Raw genomic sequence first — 19,892 nt, forward strand, 5'->3', positions numbered from 1 at the left:
GCAAGGTATTTCAGGACAGTATCAGCTCTTCAGACACAGACACTCACTCTTTGGTGAAGCCAGTAACATCAAGAATTGTTAACTACTGGAAAAATCCATGTCATGACTAGTCAGCCAATGAATCCCAGAGACAGGAGGGGAAGGAGTAAAGGAGAACAGAAGAGATGTATCCAAAAATTTACTTCAGATCTAGCAGTAATTAAGATGTGTGCCAGCCCTTTTTTCTCAAAAGGTGGGGGGTTGGGGGTGGAGAACCTACAGATACTGGAAAAAGCAATGATGCTTCCTTAATGGAAAAAGTAATCCTCTCTACAGACCTCCATATCTCTCTGGAAAACCCAAGTCCTTTCTTTTACTCCTAGCTAAAGGGGAGCAAATATATCAGAGAAAGGTCTGTACTCCTCATCCAGCCTCTTAAAAAAAAACAAACAAAAAAAAAACAACAACAAAAAAAAAAAAACCAAAAAACCCAAACCTACAAATAAATTAAATCCTTGCACCTCCTTAAAAAAAAAATTCTTCAGAATCATTGAGAAGCTACCAAGAATCACACAGCAGGAGGAGGATTTGGTCAGTCTCTTCAATCTCATCCAAAAACATGGAAAACAGCAGTCATGCTCTCCAGATTCATTCTCAGCCATTCACACTCTTAATACCTTTACAGCCACAAGAGAGCGAAAGAAAGCAAACTTGACTTTTGCAAAAAGTGACAATGCTTGCCTCTCACCAGAGAGGAGCAGCCAAGTTGGTTTAAGCCACAGGCGAATGAACACCTAACAATTTGGAGATAGCATATCAGTTGAAAAACTGAGGCCCCCAGCGTAAGAAAGACATGGACCTGTTGGAGCAGGTCCAGAGGAGGGCCACCAAGATGATCAGGGGGCTGGAGCACCTCTCCTGTGAGGACAGGCTGACAGAGTTGGTGTTGTTCAGCCTGGAGAAGAGAAGGCTCCAGGGAGACCTTACAGCAGCCTTCCAGTACCTAAAGGGGGCCTACAGGAAAGATGGGGAGGACTCTTTATCAGGGAGTGTAGCGATAGGACAAGTAGTAATGGCTTTAAACTCAAAGAGGGTAGATTTAGATTAGATATTAGGAAAAAATTCTTTACTGGGAGGGTGGTGAGGCACTGGAACAGGTTGGCCAAAGAGGCTGTGGATGTCTCATCCCTGGCAGTGTTCAAGGCCAGGTTGGATGGGGCTTTGAGCAACCTGGTCTAGTGAAAGGTGTCCCTTCCCACGGCAGGAGGGTTGGAACTAGATGATCTTTAAGGTCCCTTCCAACCTAAATCATTCTGTGATTCTATGAAAATGCAGTTATCAAATAAACCCAATGATCTATCAGTTCTATTGGCTGGAAAAAAAAAAAAAAAGAAAAAAAACCATTAGACTCAGAGTTCAGTTTAAGTATGGGAAACGAGAATACTGTGCTTAGGACATTGTCTGCTTGTGATAGATGAGAGCAGGATGCTGCTTCAAAAAGATTCACTGACATCAGAGTCAACAGAAAAAAGTACCATGTCACAGTCACACTCAATCACACTTTGGGATTATTGTTGGCTTCTAAAGAGAATACTTAAATTTTACTTTGTGAGGAAAAAGAAAAAAAAAAAACCACAACCAAAAAAACCCACCACCCCACAAATGTAGAACTGGAAAACAGGACAACAAAAAACCTAGATCTCTCCCCCATGCTCACTTTTTTCTGGATTGTACTTCAGAATCTTATACAGCCTGAAGACACTGCTGGGACAAGGAGAAATACTAGGAATTGCAGAGTGAAACTCACTTCAGAAGTAGCCACTCCATTCCCAGCCTTTCTACTACTTCAACATACACTGTAGTCTTCTATAAAATACACCTTTCAGAAGGTGGAAGATTACACTTAATTCAGCATTCTTTAGCCAACAAGATTGTCATCATAACAAAAACCAGTACAAAGCAGAGGTCAGATCTACAAGCCTAAGTATTTTAGGCAACAACTACCGGAAATTATTGATTACAGTTGACTTTTAATCAGACAGAAATAAGGATAAGAAATTCTAAAATCTACACAAATGAAAATAAAGGTGGAAACTACAATCACAAGACTGTCCCAAGGGTAAAAGTTACATTACAAGAAACTAAACTCCATTCCTTTGGGGCAGAAATTAGGGAAGACCTTAAATTATTCAAAAGTTGGTATTTATTATACCTAAACACAGGAGTTCAAAGACTCCAGATAAGAATCTTACATCACTGCCTTCAAGTGAAGGTTGCATCCCCCAATGGGATAAAAACTAGGAAGTTTTCAGGATTCACAAGTTAACAACAACAAGGTATAACCACTTACATGTACTCAAGTCTAAAACTGGTCAAAGTAAGTTTACAGCATTACTGTAGACATCCATTTTGTATTTGCAAAAAAATTGAGTTTTATTTCGAAAAGCAAACCAGAGTTCAAACATTTAACCTAGAAGCACAGGAAAACCTCAAGAGGATAGATCACTCACTCCACATACCTGCTAGAAATCCAGAAGGGTAGTTGTTTTACGCAATATTCACTCACATCATAAATCCCCATCCCCACATATCTGGTACACAAGCTACAAATCTTCTGCTTCTACTTTTCAGAGAAATACATATTCGCTACTAAACAACAACATTGAGAAAGATCAAGACCTGCATTCAGGGAAGTACCTTTATCTCAATGGGGAACAGAACATTAAACTGCTTGAAGATAACCTATATGCTGTAGTAAACAAATTCTAGAGACAGTCGCATACAAAGCAATTGTCTTAAAAGAAAAAAAGAAAAAAGGAAAGGGAGAGCATTAAGAAGTATCCTGAGGAAATAGATTTCCAGGTCATTTTCTAAAAAGGCTGGGCAGAAAGGGAAAACTGATTTAGTATTCTAAAAAGAAACAATCTAGTAAAAAACTCAAAAGCAGAGCATCAGCTTCCACAAACTTAAGTAGAACATGTAGTACTGGTTTTAGATAAGCTCCTTCTACTGCTACCTCAACTATATAGAGCTGCATTAACTCAGGCAGGTGAAGTTAAGGAGTCATTTGGCATGTACAAAGCACTGATTTAAATCCCAAACAAATAATCTGTCAGACTATGACAAATATACAGTATAAAAAGCACAGAAGTTCAAGCTGACTGCAAATGCACTTGCCCAGCATATCCTTTAAATGCTGTGACTTTTCAATACTAACAGAGGCAGTTCTGAGTTTTTACTGATCAAGAACAGCTGAATGCAGATCCTTTGGAGAAGCCTAAACCCATGTGAGACACAAACTAACCAGAACCCATAAGAAATTCAAATAACTGCCTTAAAAGAATGAAGAACTATTAGATTTAAGTTTCTTTAAAAAACAGAAAAAAAATACAAAATGAAGACAATATTAAGGAGGCCTCAGAAACATTTATGCTGATGTCAGCTCTGTTTGAGGGGCTGCTCTGTAATATCTGGGTTTATATTTATTAAAAAAAAAAAAGAGCATGACACTGAGTCCATCTCCTTTCTTATACTTCCATATACTAGGGTCTTTCCCAAGTCCATTATAAGTCTCAGAAAAAAATGGTACTGTCAAAAGATGCTACACTGCACCTCTATGGAAGTTACCTTCACCACGCTTTCAGAGTTGGCACACACTGAATACAGCAGAAACAGCAGCTGGTTGCTCCTCTCAAGCAGTAAGTGGCTCATTTATTAAGCACAGATGACTACAGCACTGCAAGTGCCAAAAGGAACCTGCCTCTCTCACCTAATCCTACCAAATTAGATTGTTTGAAAACAAATTTTGCTTCACCTCTACTCAATAGTTCAATATATATATATACGTGCAAAGAATTTAAAGAGACTTATGGTAACTGGTATTAATTATTAGCAGAGACAGAATATGCATTTTACTTCTAAGTGCCCGTTTTCTGATTCTTCACTTTAATTATACTCTGTATAACTAAGCTCAAAAAAATAAAAGTGATGCCACTGCAGGCTTCCTTATAAAGATGGCTGTATTGGTCTTCTCTTTTTGGTCACCAAACTTGAAAGCAGTCAGCTGGCTTCCCAGAAAAAGATACGGTTGTCTACAGAACCAATTCCAAGCAGATTCTGCCCGAGGGATGGTGTTTTCTTAACACCGTCAGAGTCATATGGTCACACAACACAGCTGGTTCTTACCAAGTTTCACTGTGCTATGTATTTATATAGTAGTAACCAGAGCAATAGTTCTCGTACAAGGTATGACGCTGCCCCACCCCCAGGGAATCACAAGCCTCAAGGTTAAATCAGAATGAGACCATGAGCAAAAGAATTAAGACATTAATGGCTCTAAAAGGGCTCAATTAGAGCAGGAAGCCACTACACTGGTGAAAACATGAGAATGGACCTACCTTGAAGCATGCTTACAATTATAACTACTGTTCAAGACAAAAATGAAACTGTAATCCCGCCAGAAGATGACACTACCCATGTGCAGAAGACAGCTTGATGAGTATAAGAGCTGATATTTCCTTAAACACCCCAGCTGTTCTTCCATATTTTCAACATACACTAACAGTTATGTAAAAGAAAACCAGTGATCATCCTCTAGTTTCAGACTTACCACCTGATGTTCTAGAACCAGTTTGCTGCTAACTGTGAAACCACAACATTATGTTAAATATATGCTTTACTAAATGAAAGGATTAGCAAAGAAGCTCTCAAATATAGAAAGAAGCTATAACTTCTCAAATGTGGTTCCTCAGTTATAACCTCCTTGACCCTTAACCTAGGATGAAGTTTCATAAAAAGGAAGCCTTACCTTCTCTAAGAAAAGGGATTCAACTTGCTAAACAGCCATCAGAGGCACATGCAAGCAGGCTCCTTCAGAGGTGCAGCAGTTGTATGATAAATGGCAGTAAGATTAAGTCACTAGACAAATTGGCTTAACACTACCGGGCCTCTCTCATTCCAACCAGTGCTTTTAACGTAACTCCAACAGTTTAGGGGCCCCTACAGTTCACACTGATTGGGGGACATGCATTCAAATTAATTATCGGTCAAGTTGACCTATAAACACCAATTTTGACCTAGCAAGTTTTGGCTTTTCATTTTATGCTAGTTCAGGAGTTCTCAGAGGACACTTTTAATGAATGACAAACCGACAACTAATTCTAGATTTCACTCAAAAAAAGGAAGAAGTCACATGTAATAAAGCAGTAGGTATTCAAAGAGAGGGAACAGTTTCAATTTTTTTGCAATGTCCAACAGCCCAAGGCAACTCCTACAGCTCATAGAGAAGCTTTAGGTCTTTAACTGACAGGCACAGCTATAGATACATACACCTACCTTCATTCATTACACTTGGTGAGAAGGTAAAGAAATAAAAGAAGGTAGCTGAACACTTTCTCCACATATCTAGTGATTACTGCTATGTACTTCTTTCCCCATCCCATTTTTCTAAATTTCTAAGCTGTATTGCAAAACAGAAACTATGAACAGTCAGCACATGCTTACCTATCTGGGACACTACCTTCATCAAAACTTCTATCACTTAAAGTCCCTCAGGTAGGCAGTTCCAAAGCACATATAAATATAATTGAATTACTTCCTCCCTCCCATTCCTGCACTCAAATTCTGCCAAGTTTTTTTAAGATGGTAAGTTATTGTAACATGTAATAGGAGATGGGTTTAGAAGTAATAAAATTACTCCACCTGCAAGTACAGTATTTCACACTCTACGTATCTTAGCCCATGGATTTTGCAACTTAAAATTAATAATATACACCATTCAAACAGGTTTCACATTAAATCTACATTGGTGACAGAAAACTATAAACCAAAACACAACATGTAGCCTGCTTTCAAATAAATCTCATCTGTTATATTCAGTGTTCCTGAAACAAATTGTCCAGCTTCTCACTTTTTCACTGCATTAAGCTGTGAAACTGGTAGCAAGTCTTCCTATGCAGTGGATTTTGTCCTACAATGAGTGAGACTGCTACTCTTTTAGTTACTACTTTTCTGTATCAAATCTCACATGGAAGAAACCATTTAAGAACACCCACACCAGGAAAAGTAAATGCCCCTTCTGTTAAGCAAGGAAAAGATTAGAGCTCAGTAGTCCGAAACATAAGATTAGGTTGCAGTCCACCACAAACAAGGCCTAAAAACGTGCCAAAGTAAAACCAGAGATGAAGCACTACTTGAAAACCATAGTACACTCTCACTTACTCCCATCACATTTTTTGGTCATTCCTACAAAGCTCCTATGATTCTGTTCAGAATTTGAAGAATTAGTTAGAAGTTCAAAGTCGAGAAAGGGAAGTGCGCTATCATTGTTACAGTTTCCTTCTCTATCCACTTGATTTCTTTGGGGAAAAAGAAAAAAAGAAAAAAACAAAACCAAACACAAGCCCAAATTCCTAATGCTAATAATTAATACTTGCAATCAAATAGAAGATACTGCAATGTTACCTTCCAGCAACCAAGAACTGCTAAGCTGTGACAAGTAGGAAAAGAAAAAAAAAAGCCCAGAAGGGTACGGTCCAAGGATCTGCGCTACAACAGGAGACCCTCCATCTCACAACCAAGACGTGTAGAAGTACAGTTACATCATATCAGATACTGCGGTCAATTGGAACCCACTTCATATTAGGCATCTATTCCTCTTGAGATAGCAGCAAGATAGAAGAAACTGATGCTGGGATCACCGTATGTTAGAAAGCCACTCACAGACAGTTGAGATTTTCCCTTCTTCCCTTGCAAGAAAACAGAACCTGATCAAAAGCAGACAGCACTGCTCAGGGCACAAGGCTCAGCCAAGAGCTAAGCTCCCTCTCCATGAAGTTCAGTAGCATGTTTGCTTGATCTCTACATCCACCTTTATTTTTAACTCAGTGACTAAAAGATAAAAAATCCCCCCTATGCTGACCCCAACCCACCTTTCCCCAGTTTGAAAACCAGCAACAGATGAAGTACCCAATAAAAAACCACAAATGATTGATTAATCATTATGAAATTAACACTGACATACCCTGCTCCAGAATAAAAACACAGTACCTAGCTTTTAGGGTACACAGAAAGGGATAAGAAGGAGTGTCATTCTCTCAGCCTGTACTCTCCTGACGGTTTTAGATGCAGGCTTCCTCAAATTGTTAAAGCATGTGCTTAAGATAGTTTATGAATGCATTACTTTGTACATATGTGTTTAGAAAACACGTCTAAGCTCCACTTAAATGATAGACTCCTACAAGAAATACCTTGGAGTAGTCATGTTCCCAGAACAGCCAAAGGGAAGGAAAGAAAAAAAAACCCCAAAAAAACCCACCACCACAAAACCTACTTGATCTTAGTACTATGTGGAAATCACTAGTTTAAACACTAATTCCTTCCTTTAAGCTGGTATAGCCAGCCTAATAACAGCTAGCCAGAAGTCAGGAATGTGTATTCTGAATGTTCACTAAATTAGTAGAATCTCTGATACAGTTTTGAAGTAAGAAAACGATGAGGATTCCCTTTTCAAGCTCACACAAGAAAAATGCCATCTGACAAAACCAAGCATATCATCGAAATTTCTGGTACGACATAACAAAACGCAGTTTGATGAAAACATGCACCTAACTGATCCAAATAGTTTAATGCAAAAACGCATACATGCTTTTACTTACAGAGGTTATATTCATATTTCCTGCTAGATACTTATATTGCCCTCCCAGTTTGCTTACAGGAGGAACCAGAAGGTCTGAGCAGCATCTCAAGCCATGCCAAACCATTCGCTGCCATACTTCATTTTCTAAGTCTGATAAGTGTTTACATTTGTTAAAATGTTAACAAATGCTAACCAATCTCCTGAAAAGAATAAATTCCTGGACTCTTCTCCAAGAACCAAAAGAGGGGGGCCCAGAGAGATGGGGGCTGTATTCATTCATAGAGCTCTGACTCCTCACGCTGTTCCCACCCCATAAAAACGAGACAAAGCAGGTAGAAAGATACACACTGGAAAGCAAAGAAAGCACCAACATCTTTAAAGAGCTGAAACATTCAGGACATTAAAGCAAGGTAAGTTACACAGTCTTTCACACGTGCACTTACTCAAGTTATCTCAGCAGTACTATACAACTGTGAGTGGGAAAAAAGGTGGTTGGTACAACCCAAGACACCATTCACCATGTTAAAGTTTAAGAACCCTTGATCCTAGCATCTTGCTGAGCAAGTAATTTCCTTCCAATCTGTGGTAAGGCTTATAGATCAGCCTCACCTTACCAGAACAATGAATTCTGTTCTCCAAGGCCTAAGATGCAATCTATGATCAGCCACTTAGAAGTTACCCGTGCTTACAAAACACTGCCTATTTGCAACAATCTCATTTATTCCAAAGAGGTAGGCAAAATTCTGAGAAACAGTTGCCAGAGTTAAGCCTTTAGGGCCCATACTTAAGATCTTGGTCAGAGTAGTTTCAAAACATTGCACTCGCAAAGAATATCCTACCTTTCCTGAACAACAGCCAGGAAGGACAACATGTATCTGTTTATAATGAATATTTTTAATTAAACAAAGAAGCCACACACTTGTGTATATTCTCTCACCAGTTTCTCTAACCCAAGCCTTTTATTTCATGGGCACTGTATACCTATTCTTAAACTTGCTGAAGAAAAGGTACTGAGGAATTAATAGAGCACTATTCCAGACAGGCACTCATCACCTTGTCTCTGCAAAGAGAAAGCTGTTAGGATCCTCCAAGACTCATCATTTTAAAAGCTAATAAAGAGAGACACCTGAAGAAACAGGCAAGTTAAAAGCAGAGATCATTTTGTCATTGTATTCCCCCTTTCCAAAACAATCCTTTCTCCTAGAATGAACTTTGTTTGCAATTCAGCCAAGTTCAACTGCCAAGCATTTCTAAACACTTGCATGTGTTCGTCTTGTTTATGAAATGGAAACTCTATCACAGAATCCCAAAAGCCTGAAGTACAACACATCTTAATCCTAGACCATGTGTTAGTTCACTACGTTATTAGAGATGCTAAGAAACTAGAAGTATATTTGAGTATTTGTAGGCCATCTGAAACTAATTCACCCTCCCAAACCAAACAGCTATTTTATTCTCTGCTCTTCATAAGCCTGCACTTTATTTTTTATTTTTTCTCTTTCCCTTTTTTTTTTTTTTTTAAAGCGGGGAGAGAGAGGAGCTAGAAGGAATTTCATTCTCCTACATATTCCTCTTGCGGTACAGGTCTCTCTTCTGTTACCGCCAGTCATCATGTTCACAAGAATATGAAGTCAAAGTACAGGGATGCTCAAGTCAAGACATTTTAAAACTAAAACAAAATACAGACAATTAAAACACAGCGAGTTAGAAATCTGTACAGGCTCAATAAACGTGGGATTGGCCAACATTAACTTCTAAAACTTTGGGGCAGGAGTAAGCTAACATCTGCAGGCCTAGGGTTTCCACAGCTTTAACTAGCTGATGGGTTTTGCTTACATTAACGTATGCTCTAGAGAGAGCTGCCTCTCCTATGAGCTACGTACTTGATATTACCGTACTGACACAAATATATAAGCCGTGGACAATTAAAGCCTTTCAGGTACGGTAACGAAGCATTTTAAGATAATTATCTAGCGTATTTTCCCTCCCCTTTCCCTGCACAGATGAAGGCACCGGCAGCTGACTTTCAGACTGGCAGGTAGAGCTGTACGACCGTCGCTGGAAGTAGGATGAGAGCCCGTACGCAGCCTTGTCATTCGCTTCTGCTAACGCACAAAATGGAAAGAGCTTCTCGTATTTTGCGAGTAGGAGAGGGAAAGTTACGTACCGGTTATTTTACCGACAGACAAATCTCTGGAGGTTACACGGACCGTCCAAAATAACACCCCAAATCAGAGGCTGCCATTTACCATCTGTTTGCCTCTCTCTCTCTCTCTCAGGAAAAAAAAAAAAAACAAAAGTGCAGATCACAAGAACAAATGGAGCCTGGCTCCGGGGAGGAGGAAGAAGGGGAGAGAGGAAATTTCCACGCAAATCCTAAGTGAATCACGCCGCGGTCCCCGCGCCCGGCCTCCCCCGTCAGAGACGAGCGGCTCCGGGGGCACCAGCCCCCCGCGCCCCCGGCCGGCGGCACGGCCCGGCCCGGCCCAACGGCTCCCCCTCGCCGCTCCGGGGCGGCTCGGAGGAAATCGCTAAAGCCTTCCCCCCCCTCCCCGGGGCAGCGGCACGGAGGGAGCCCCCGTTCCCCGGCGCCCCCCGGAGAGGAGCCGCCCCCTCGCCCTCCCCACACGGCCCGGTGCCCTCCGCGCACGGCAGCGGCCCGCCGCGTCCGTCCGTCCGTCCGTCCCCCTCAGCCGCCGGGGCTGGCACCGGGGGGTGGGCTGAGGCCTGCGCCGTCCCAGCGAAGCCTCGGCGCTCTCGTAGTCAGAGCGGCCCGGCTCCCCCCCCCCCCCCCCCCCCACCCCCACCTCCTCCTCCTCCTCCTCCTCCTCCTCCTCCTCGCCTCTCCCTCCCTCCTTCCTTCCCCGGCCCGGCCTTCAGCTCGCACTCACCCGCCTTCCTCCTCCCTGCCCGGCCCGCGGTGCGTGTGCGCGGCTCTCCCTCACGCTGCCCGGCGGCGGCCGGGTGGGTGGGTGTGCGGGGAAGGAGGCTGAGGGGAGAAGGAGGAGAAGGGTGGGGAGGAAAGGAGAGAGGCGGCGAGGAAAGCGAGGAGAAGCGGGGCGGAGGGGGGGGGGGGGGCAGTGGTGGTGGGTGGGAGAAGGGCAGAAAACCGCAGCGACGCTCCTGAGGCGGGACCTGCGGCGGCGGCGGCCGAGCCGGGCGCTTGGGCGGCTGCTCCGACGACCTTTAAGCGAGAGACGGGCGATCTCCGAGCTCGGGGCGCTCCGCTGCCAGCCCGGCCACCATCTTACATTAGGGAGACTGCCCTGGACGCCGCCTCCCCTGCGCTTGCGCCGCCGACAGTGGGCGGGACCAAAGGCGGGGAAGGCGGAGGGGGAGGAAGGATGGGGTGCGACGGTAACAACCGCGACGGCGCTGGGCACGGCGGGACTTGTAGGCTGCGGCGGCGGCCCGGGCAGGGCGGGAGGAGGAGGAGGTTGCTGGGCAGTGCCGAGCCGGTGGGGACGGGGCCGGTCCCCTTCCACCGCCCGGTTAAGGCCGGGGACCCCAACCCCTCTCCCCAGACTGGGCCGCCCCATCGCCCACCGTCCCGGGGAGACGCCGGCCGTTCCAGCCACCTGTTGCCGGCCATTGAACCTGCTCCCACTAAATCCGGCGCGGCCCCGGGGTTTCTCACAGCCCGTCCATCTCCCTCAGGCGCCGGGAGAGCGGGACTCTGCCCCGGCCACCCCCCCCCCCCTCCGGGAGGGGACCCCCGACCCACCTCCCCCCTCACCCCGCCTTTTTCCCTTTTGTCCCTTCCCCCCCCCCCCCCCCCCCCCCCATCTTCACAGGCGCCAACCGCGAGGACCTGGTGTGACAGGATTGCTTCGCTGACGAGGACATCTCTTTCTAAAGTTGCAAAATTTAGAGACCCCTTCCACGTCCCGTCCGTCCCCGGTTCTCGGGCCGCTGTCCCGCTGGCCCCCACAGGCCTAACTTCAGGGGCCCGAAGCCTCCCCCCACCTGGCCAGCACCCCTCTGTTCCCCGGGCACGGCTGACCCGTGCTGACCCTTTGCTAAACCGATTTTTGTTATTACTACTACTACTAGGATTTTCCGGGTCCGTCCCCCATTTGGAACAGAAGCCAAAGGCACAGAAAAAGGTATTTTCTTGCTTTTCTCTCTTTGCTTAGAATATCCAGGCAAATTCTGTTTTTATGCATAGGGGCTGTAAGTAATTTTGACAGAAGCAACTTCCTGCAGGTCCTCAAGGAGAGGATCTCTCCCCGGCCAAAAAGGCTCTTTTTTTTTGGTCTTTGTATTGTCAGAAAGGCACACAAACCACATTGGTTCTGTCTCCCCTTTCTACCGCAGACACCCTGGGCCATGGGGCTGTGATGACTGAACCCGTAACTCTCCCCTCCTTTTTCCTGTAATCCCTGTGCCACTCGAGGGACCTCATCACCTCAGCTGACAGGCAAAAAGAGCACTTTTACTCACCGCCTTTATAGCTCTCCAGTGGCAATCCTGCACTGGCATCCTGAGCTGTCCAAACAGGCAGCTTCATCCTGGGTGTTTAATTATCAGTTATCCCCCGCCGCACAAGCTGTTACTACTTTTGCCATAACAATACCCATCTGAGAATTTTACTTATTTCAGCAATTGATAGGAAAGAGAGGTGTTCATCACAGAATGCACTGGCATAACTATTTCTTTTAGTGGCATGATGTTTTTCTTCTTTACTTTTGTGTCTTAGGTTGAACTGTTGTCCTAGTACAGCCTCGTAAAATACGCCCGTTCCACTAACAGTAAAGTGCCTTGTGTTGGCATAGCTTATTCTCCTTCCTAAAACAAGTTAACGTTACTTTGGGCGTATTAAATTTTATATTGATACACGTATATCCACGACAGGAAAGCTCTATGAATTAACTTTACCGCTTCTGACTGTAGGCAAGACCCAGGCCTGGATAAAAATAAATGCTGTTTTCAGTAGCAGTCCTGACATGTGAACACAAATGCAATGCTCTTTTGAAAACTAAACATACAATGGAATATAAGCACCTATATATGTGAGAAATTCCATGTTTCTCTCCATATGTATTCAACTGTAACACATACTTTGTATATAGAGCTACATATTAATCAAATTCAGGTGAATATATAGATAAAAAATAATATATTTCTCAAAAAGTTTATAGTTTTCACATTTTCATACCAACCTATATATAAACCGTTGGATTCCAGAAGTACCCATTATGTAAGTAACTTATATAAGTAATGTACTTGTTGACAGACCTAATACCTGGCAACGTTTCCCGTTGAATAAAAGCAAGTACTCTGACTCGGAAAGAAAGTTTAAAAATAATATATCTAAAAACTGCAATTCTTGGTCAGAGTTGAGGCTGTTTATTAAGGGAATCCTGTGATTTCATTCAACCAGTATTGAGGAGTCTTTCCCTTAGTGAGAGTCTGTTCATATCCCTTTGCTGAGACCTGCGTGAACACAAATTTCAGCAGCATCCATAATAACGTAGAAAAAAAAAAATCTACATGGCTGAAGATTACTTTGGCTGATGTTACGGAAGGCTGCCCATAGACCTGCTTCCACCTCTGCTTTAATCTGGTAAGAATAATTCACTAGGCCATCATGTGGCCATTGTAAGACTCAAGATGTCCTTAAATTAATTATTTTCTTGCTTTTAAGTAATTGTAATTGTTTTCATTAGATTAGTCTTACATAGCCACATTTTGACACCTTATTTGTTTTTGGAAATGTTTGTTTTTCATTTGTTTTGAATAGGTCTGATAACTGAGCGGGACTGTTTCTAAGAAATCGTTTCCATATCTACAAGGAAAAGCTTTCAGAACATATTTTCTTGCATATAACCAATGTGTACTAGCTAGAGTAAAAATGTGTATCCATATGATTTATTTATTGTGGTTCAGCCCCCATTTCCCCATGATTCGTTGCATACGCACTGTTGTGTATTCATTCATACCGCGTGCTGGGAAGGTGTTCTCCCGAGCAATGCTCCATGGTCGTTGTCTTACAGAACAAATACAGGAACCTACCAGGATTCTGCAGTTTGGGGTAAAACCAAGCTATTTTCAGGACTGCTCCGCTGTTAAGCCACTGCCATTTCAAATGGCTGCCAAGCTGTATGGAGGAGATTGACAGTGGAGTGTCCTGAGAACGGATTAGAAAGAGGCACGATGGTGGTGTACCGATATGGGCAGAAAAGGAGGAGGTGGAGACTGAGTCATTCCCATGCCTGGTTGGGATGAAGAGTAATTATGCTGGGTCTTCAGGATGGTAAAGTTTGCGAAGCATCTGTGTATGGACTGCAGTCTGAATATTCGGCAACAAAAAAACCAGTACAGCAGCACCGCTGCATGTGGACTTGTGTAACCATTAGTGCCTCGGTGCTTGCCAGCAATCCAGTTGGCTCGCTGCTCAGTGGATTGGTGCTGGTCTACCAGAGTGGGCTGGAAATACATATTACAGTGTGTTTCACTGTGCTGGTACTGAGAAAATACTTCCATATTTGGAAAGGTCATGATCCTGAGTTGTGCTGGAAGCAGTGGCTGGACATGTGTGCCTATATTGCAGACTGAAAGTCAGGTTTCATAAATAGTAAAAAAAAAAAGATATTTTTTCAAGCTTCTGCAAAGCCTCATTGATTACTATAGAAAGTTCACAGATATTAATGCAGAATGATATACAGTAGTTGATGACAGGTTTTTTAGAAATTCAGCCTTATTTACTGCAACAAAAATATGAATTACTCCCCAGATTGCAATGGATGTTAATGATTTGTCCATTCCTTTTGTCACTCTGGGAGATCCAGACGTCTTTCTGCTTCTCTGGCTAATGATGCCTTTTACTGGGCAAATGTGTTGGAGAAAGGAACTGTACAACTGTTCTGAGTAACTGTAGAATAACAATGAAGGGCTTTGTTGGGAAATTGAAGGGCAGGTGGAGGAGCCTTACACTCTGATCAATATTTGCTGCAAGTGGCAGATGTTCACCATGTCTTGTTTGAAATCTGTGAGGGAAGGAGGAGGTGTCTGTCCATGCTGCTCAGGGAAACAGGATGAGGGACTTGTCCTGCTCTTTCTTAAATGAGAGAATACAGTGGTGAAAAACAAATGTATTATAGCCAAAGATATGAAGGAGATGCATCTTTGTTAAAGTTTTTGTGTTATTAGGGGAAAATGAGAACTTTAGTGGGATGCTTCAGCCAATTTTTTCACGATAATCTTCACTTACTCAGCATAACTCTGGCATGGAGCACCTTATCTGCTAAGTGCACCTGTCTTTGCAAATGAAAGCAGAAATCACTCCTGTTTTCTGGAAGGGGTGCAGTGGGGACCTCCGGGAAGCTACCACTACCCTTTAACATCAGGGTGCACTTGAGGTAGCGGTATGATGTCCACATATTCTTCAGAGGTCTGTTTCCTTCTGCACAATTTATGGCAAATCTTCCTGTCTCTTGTTTTCCGTGTCCCAAACTCCTCTGAATCTAGACACTCGTGTGAAAGTTAACACAAGTTGTCACAAGCATCCTTCCAGCTCTTTTTTTGCCCTCTGGGTCCTGTGCTGGAATCGATTCACAGAATCCTTGGACTTCTCCTTCCTATCCTCCTTTTCTTTTTTGAAACATTTTTTATGCATCAAGCAGCTTGCAGGTCTCACGTTCCTCATCATAATGGTGCCTCAGTTGCCAGAGACAAATTGCAAGTATTTGTTATTTCTACACTGAACTCAGCAACAATGATAATAGGTTTCATTTTTTTTTCTCAATTTTGGAATGTCATTCCCATCTGTTTTTCTAGCCTGGGCTTCCCTAGGAAATGGATGTTCCCAAGGAACCCAGTAGTGTGTAATAAAATAAGATGCCTCCCACTCTACATCTCCTTTCCATAGAAATCCTGTGCTGGTGTTGGAATGGGAAGGAGGGAAGAAGATGCTGGGTTAATGAGAGGTGAATAGTAACAGGATTCAAGTTAGCAGTTTTATGTGCACCTCTGTAGCAATGTTACCTTGAAGTGTGTTTCCAAGAGGTGAGAAAAAGTCTTAGTGAAAAAGGCAATGGATAAATCAGAAAGATATGTAGCATTCCATAGAAGGGTACTGAAATATATTCAATTGCAGAAGCAAGAGAGACACATCATGCAGATCAGCAACCGAGAAGGCTGCACTGCTTTGCTCTGTGCATAGTAAAATGGAGCGCAGTCTTTGCCTTAAGATCTCTTAGAACACACACAGGTCAGCATCATGTGCACTGGAAGGGAACAGACTTTAGAACAATTGGCCTGCATCCAAGAATTTTATATTGCTAAAGATTTGATTATAAGTGTCTTATAATCGCAGCATTTTGAAATGTTTAATTTTGGTAATTCCTCTCATAAAATGTGAAAGGAGCTAAAGAGTGCTGAACAAACTATGAGCCAAAGTATATTTGCTATTGCTTTTTTTCTGTATCCGCTGTTGCAATAAATACGCTTGCCCTGCAATCTGTATTCCCTTTAACTCATGCGGTGCTGCCATGTTGTTTGAGTGGCAGGAAGAGTAGCAGCGAGCCCAGATGTGTAGTCAAGCAGCACAAGGTGGGGACAGAAGATTGAGTTCTTGTTTCTGGAGCACCACAATGACCACACTAGGGAAGGTAGTGCCAAACGGATGGAAAGAGGCCCATGGTTCATACAGCTCATTTCCACCGCTGGTGATGGCATCCAGATACTACCTGGTTTAGAGATGCAGAGCTACAATATAATACAGGACATGATAGGAGTATTTCCCTCTGCAGCATTTTCAAGCTGACCACCTATCTGGATTTCAAACAGCATTTTTGTAACCTCAGTCTTTGCATTTCAATTTAGCGGTTTGAAAAAAAAGTATTAGCTCTACAACTCCCAATTTGAAGTGACATCATTTGACAGCTGTGGTAAATCACCTGGGTATGTTACAATACATGCATAAATCTTTCACAGCTCACCCTATTCTGAACAGTTAGAAGTCCTGGAGGTCCTGCTCACATCCCTTGTGCTCCTGTAGACCAGCCAGCGTTATTTTGCTTTATGGCGGCACTCGTCCATTTCTCAGGAATGCATTTAGTTTGGCCAACACTCACAAATCCTAATATTTGAGGCAGTGTCATAGAGCTGGGGCTGGACATGCTACACAAAGCCAGGAGACAGTATCAGGGAAGGAAAAGAGGTGCTGCTCTAAAAAAATGTGTGAATCTTGGGGGGGAACACACACTGGAATTGCAAAGGAAGCCATCAGCATTCAGCGAGAGTGATAACATACCTAATCCAGATGATCTTGTAACAGAAAAGGGCACTCAGGGGCCAGACAGCAGATAAACCTTATCACATTATACAATGAGGGAAAATCATTCAAAATGGACAGAATCCTCTCATGAGCTTGATGCAGCTCATAGCTGAAGGCCATGGGCTGGTGAGCCCGGGTTTCATTCATGCAAAAAGAAAGCCCAGCCTCTTTAAAACAATCTTTGTGAATGCACTCAAGCCAACTCATCTAAAATATTTGAAGTAATATTCCTGTGTAGACAGGACTTCATTATGTTACTTGGTATTGTTTTCAGGGAGTCCTCACCTGCTCTTTAAAGCACAACATACATTATGAGAGAGAATGATTGCTCATTATTGTGGTATTCCTTAATTGCCTTCTGTATTAGTGTATTCAAAGGAATGTATTTTTTCTCTTCTGCCCTTCTTTGCCTGCATCTGACAGGACTCAGCATTTTCCACAGAGCTCAGAATTGCTTGCATTCTTATAAAAATGCCTCAGCCGTATGGGATTTGCTGAGAGGAAATAAAAAGTACATGACTTGAGAAAACGCAATACTTGATCCTGTGTATTGATTCTATGGCCGCCTTGTAAACAGGAACTGGTAGCTACAAGAATTTCCACCGACTTTATCGGCATTGGAGCTCCGGTTCTGCATAGGCCAGATATGACAGGAGCTCACCTGTCAAGAAAGTATGACGTTGCGTCAAAGGGCTGGGGTGAACTTTGATGCGTGTAAATGTATTGCACCAGCCAGGCTCCAGCTGCAACCTTGCAGTTTTCCAGGCAGATCTACTTCCTTTTGCCAAAGGAAAGTGAGCTACCGCAGCTAATTTTATGCTATATAAATAATGCTGATAGAGAGACAAGCCTGAAATTAGGTAGGTTAGATAGGCAAAATAATAGATTAAATAGGAAAGTCAAAGCATTTGTTAATCAGAAATACGAGTATGTTCCTTAAGGAGCTGCAGGAACCCGACTGTAATGATGACAAATGAGAGATCCCAGAATAATAAGATCAGTCTTGCATATAGGCAGCACCGTAACTGAGACTCTGTATGACATAGATGTGCTTGTCGTACAGAGAAATTGGGCCCTTATATTCTGATAGAGAACATTTCCTCTTCTTAACAGCCTGGGCTTGACGTGCTGACAGAGCGAAGGTTGTGCTGTGTGTCTTGTGCTGCTCTGCTCCCCTTCCCCTTCTGCTCCATCTTCCCTCCATCACCCTGCAGCGTGACGGGGTCAGGCTGAGAGCCACCGAGGGCAGGGATCGTATCCAGGGGGAGCGGAGCATAGGCTGTATAGGTTAGCCAAGACACTTAAAGGATGGTAGATATTTTTCTATTTTAATGTATATTTTTTATTCTTTCATAGGCATTTTAAAATTTTACTGTGTCTTCCCCTGCAACATTTTAAAATCATTGGCAAATTACTGCAGAAATAGGAGAATTTCCTGCCAACAAGCCAGACATAGCATTAAAGCCCTGGGTAGACCTAGTTTGTTTTACTCCTAATGATCTAGCACTTGTTTTTTTTTTAAGGAGTGATAAATTGCCTCCAACTCTTAAATAGGTTATTTTAAACTGTAGCCAGTCAGCCTCTAACAGGAGCCGTATTTTGCTAAACCATGTAAATCGTGCTGATTTTTACTTTAACTTACTTTCATTTTATTTTCTTCTCCTTACTCTCCTTGTATCAGTATCATACCTGGGAAACCAATATGAATTTTTGCATGGAAAGCTTCAGAAAGGATGTGCCACCAGCACTTCCATTGATAGTGTATTGTGTCATGCTTGCCTGAAGTGCTTATGATTTGTTTTATGCAAACTCACTGCATGCTGGGCTTTAAAATGTACTGCACAGTTGTTGGATTGACATGGGGAGAAGGAAGGCGTCCTGCTTTTGGCTGGGATAGAGTTGATTTTCTTCCTAGTAGCTGGTACAGTGTGTGGTTTGGGTTCAGTCTGAGAAGAATGTTGATAACACACTGATGTTTTCAGTTGTTGCTGAGTAGTGTTTAGACTAAGTCAAGGATTTTTCGGCTTCTCATGCCCAGCCAGCAAGAAGGCCGGAGGGGCACTAGAATTTGGGAGGAGACACAGCCAGGACAGCTGACCCAAACTGGCCAAAGGGGTATTCCATACCATGTGGTGTCATGCCCAGTGTATAAACTGGGGGGAGTTGGCCTGGGGGGATCACTGCTTGGGAAGTAACTGGGCATCAGTCAGCGAGTGGTGAGCAATCGCATTGTATGTCACTTGTTTTGTATAATCCAATCCTTTTATTATTTTTATTGCCATTTTATTATTATTATAATTATTAGTTTCTTCCTTTCTGTCCTACTAAACCATTTGTATCTCAACGCACAAGTTTTACTGTTTTCCCTCCAATTCTCTCCCCCATCCCACCGGGAAGGGGGGGAAGTGAGTGAGTGGCTGCGTGGTGCCTAGTTGCTGGCTGGGGTTAAACCACGACAGAAGGATATGCTGTGTTTTTTTCTGTGGTTTTAGTCCACGCCTAGCAGTATTTCTCCTAACTAGTCAATAAAATGGTGTAATGTCTAAAAGCCACAACTTTCAAATCTTTTAGGTGTTTATATTTGCAGGGGATCCCATGAAAGTAGTCTGATTTCCAAAACATGTGAGCATTTGTAACTTCTCCTGAGGTCAATGAAAACTCCTCTTCTCTGAAAGACAATTCCATTCTGCAAGTTTCCCACACAGGATTTCCATGTTGCATATTAGACCTACACTGTGGAAAACACTGGGTACAGTATTATGATACAAAAAAAAGTTGGGCACCCACCAGATTCTACCAAATGTATCCAGAATCTTCCATGTTTAATCTCTTGGGTGCATTATGTTGGAATAAATTTTGAAAAGACTTCAGGGTAAAGCTGTGACTAAGCAGAATAGTAGGTAATGAAGAATCTCCTGAGAAGAGAGTAGGGAATGTACCATGGAGTAAGATGCACAGGGTGATGCCTAACAGTAGGTTCTGCCATAAGCATGTGGA

The 19,892-nt window shown here is 43.0% G+C and overlaps 2 protein-coding genes across 3 annotated transcripts in view; one reads left to right on the forward strand and one right to left on the reverse strand.

The window, feature by feature from the left end:
- Positions 1-10,618, reverse strand: part of CNOT4 (CCR4-NOT transcription complex subunit 4) — an 85,365-nt gene extending 74,747 nt beyond the window's left edge. Inside the window, exon 1 of one of the 2 annotated variants that reach the window (XM_041120536.1) lies at positions 10,507-10,618. The gene's annotated coding sequence lies outside the window, so the exon portion shown is untranslated. Of the gene's footprint in view, positions 1-9,782; positions 9,882-10,506 lie in introns of those variants that run through there. The other variant, XM_041120537.1, reaches the window with a different exon arrangement.
- On the forward strand, positions 8,263-17,429 carry LOC121232637 (formin-like protein 16). Its single transcript, XM_041120421.1, has 4 exons — positions 8,263-8,346; positions 10,496-11,721; positions 12,999-13,181; positions 13,359-17,429. Exons 1-2 carry the CDS (start codon positions 8,263-8,265, stop codon positions 11,450-11,452), a joined length of 1,041 nt encoding a protein of 346 aa, XP_040976355.1. The 3' UTR covers positions 11,453-11,721; positions 12,999-13,181; positions 13,359-17,429.
- The last annotated feature ends 2,463 nt before the right edge of the window (positions 17,430-19,892 follow it).

This window comes from Aquila chrysaetos, chromosome 26 (assembly GCF_900496995.4).
Source record: "Aquila chrysaetos chrysaetos chromosome 26, bAquChr1.4, whole genome shotgun sequence".
In the NCBI taxonomy this organism is placed as follows: Eukaryota; Metazoa; Chordata; class Aves; order Accipitriformes; family Accipitridae; genus Aquila; species Aquila chrysaetos.

What these genes read in the sequence shown, in the direction of transcription:
- LOC121232637 (XM_041120421.1), top strand. Translation starts at nt 8,263, where the DNA reads ATGCAATCTATGATCAGCCACTTAGAAGTTACCCGTGCTTACAAAACA. An exon ending in ATCTCATTTATTCCAAAGAG is followed by an intron (nt 8,347 to 10,495) that starts GTAGGCAAAATT and finishes CCCGGCCTTCAG; the next exon opens with CTCGCACTCACCCGCCTTCC.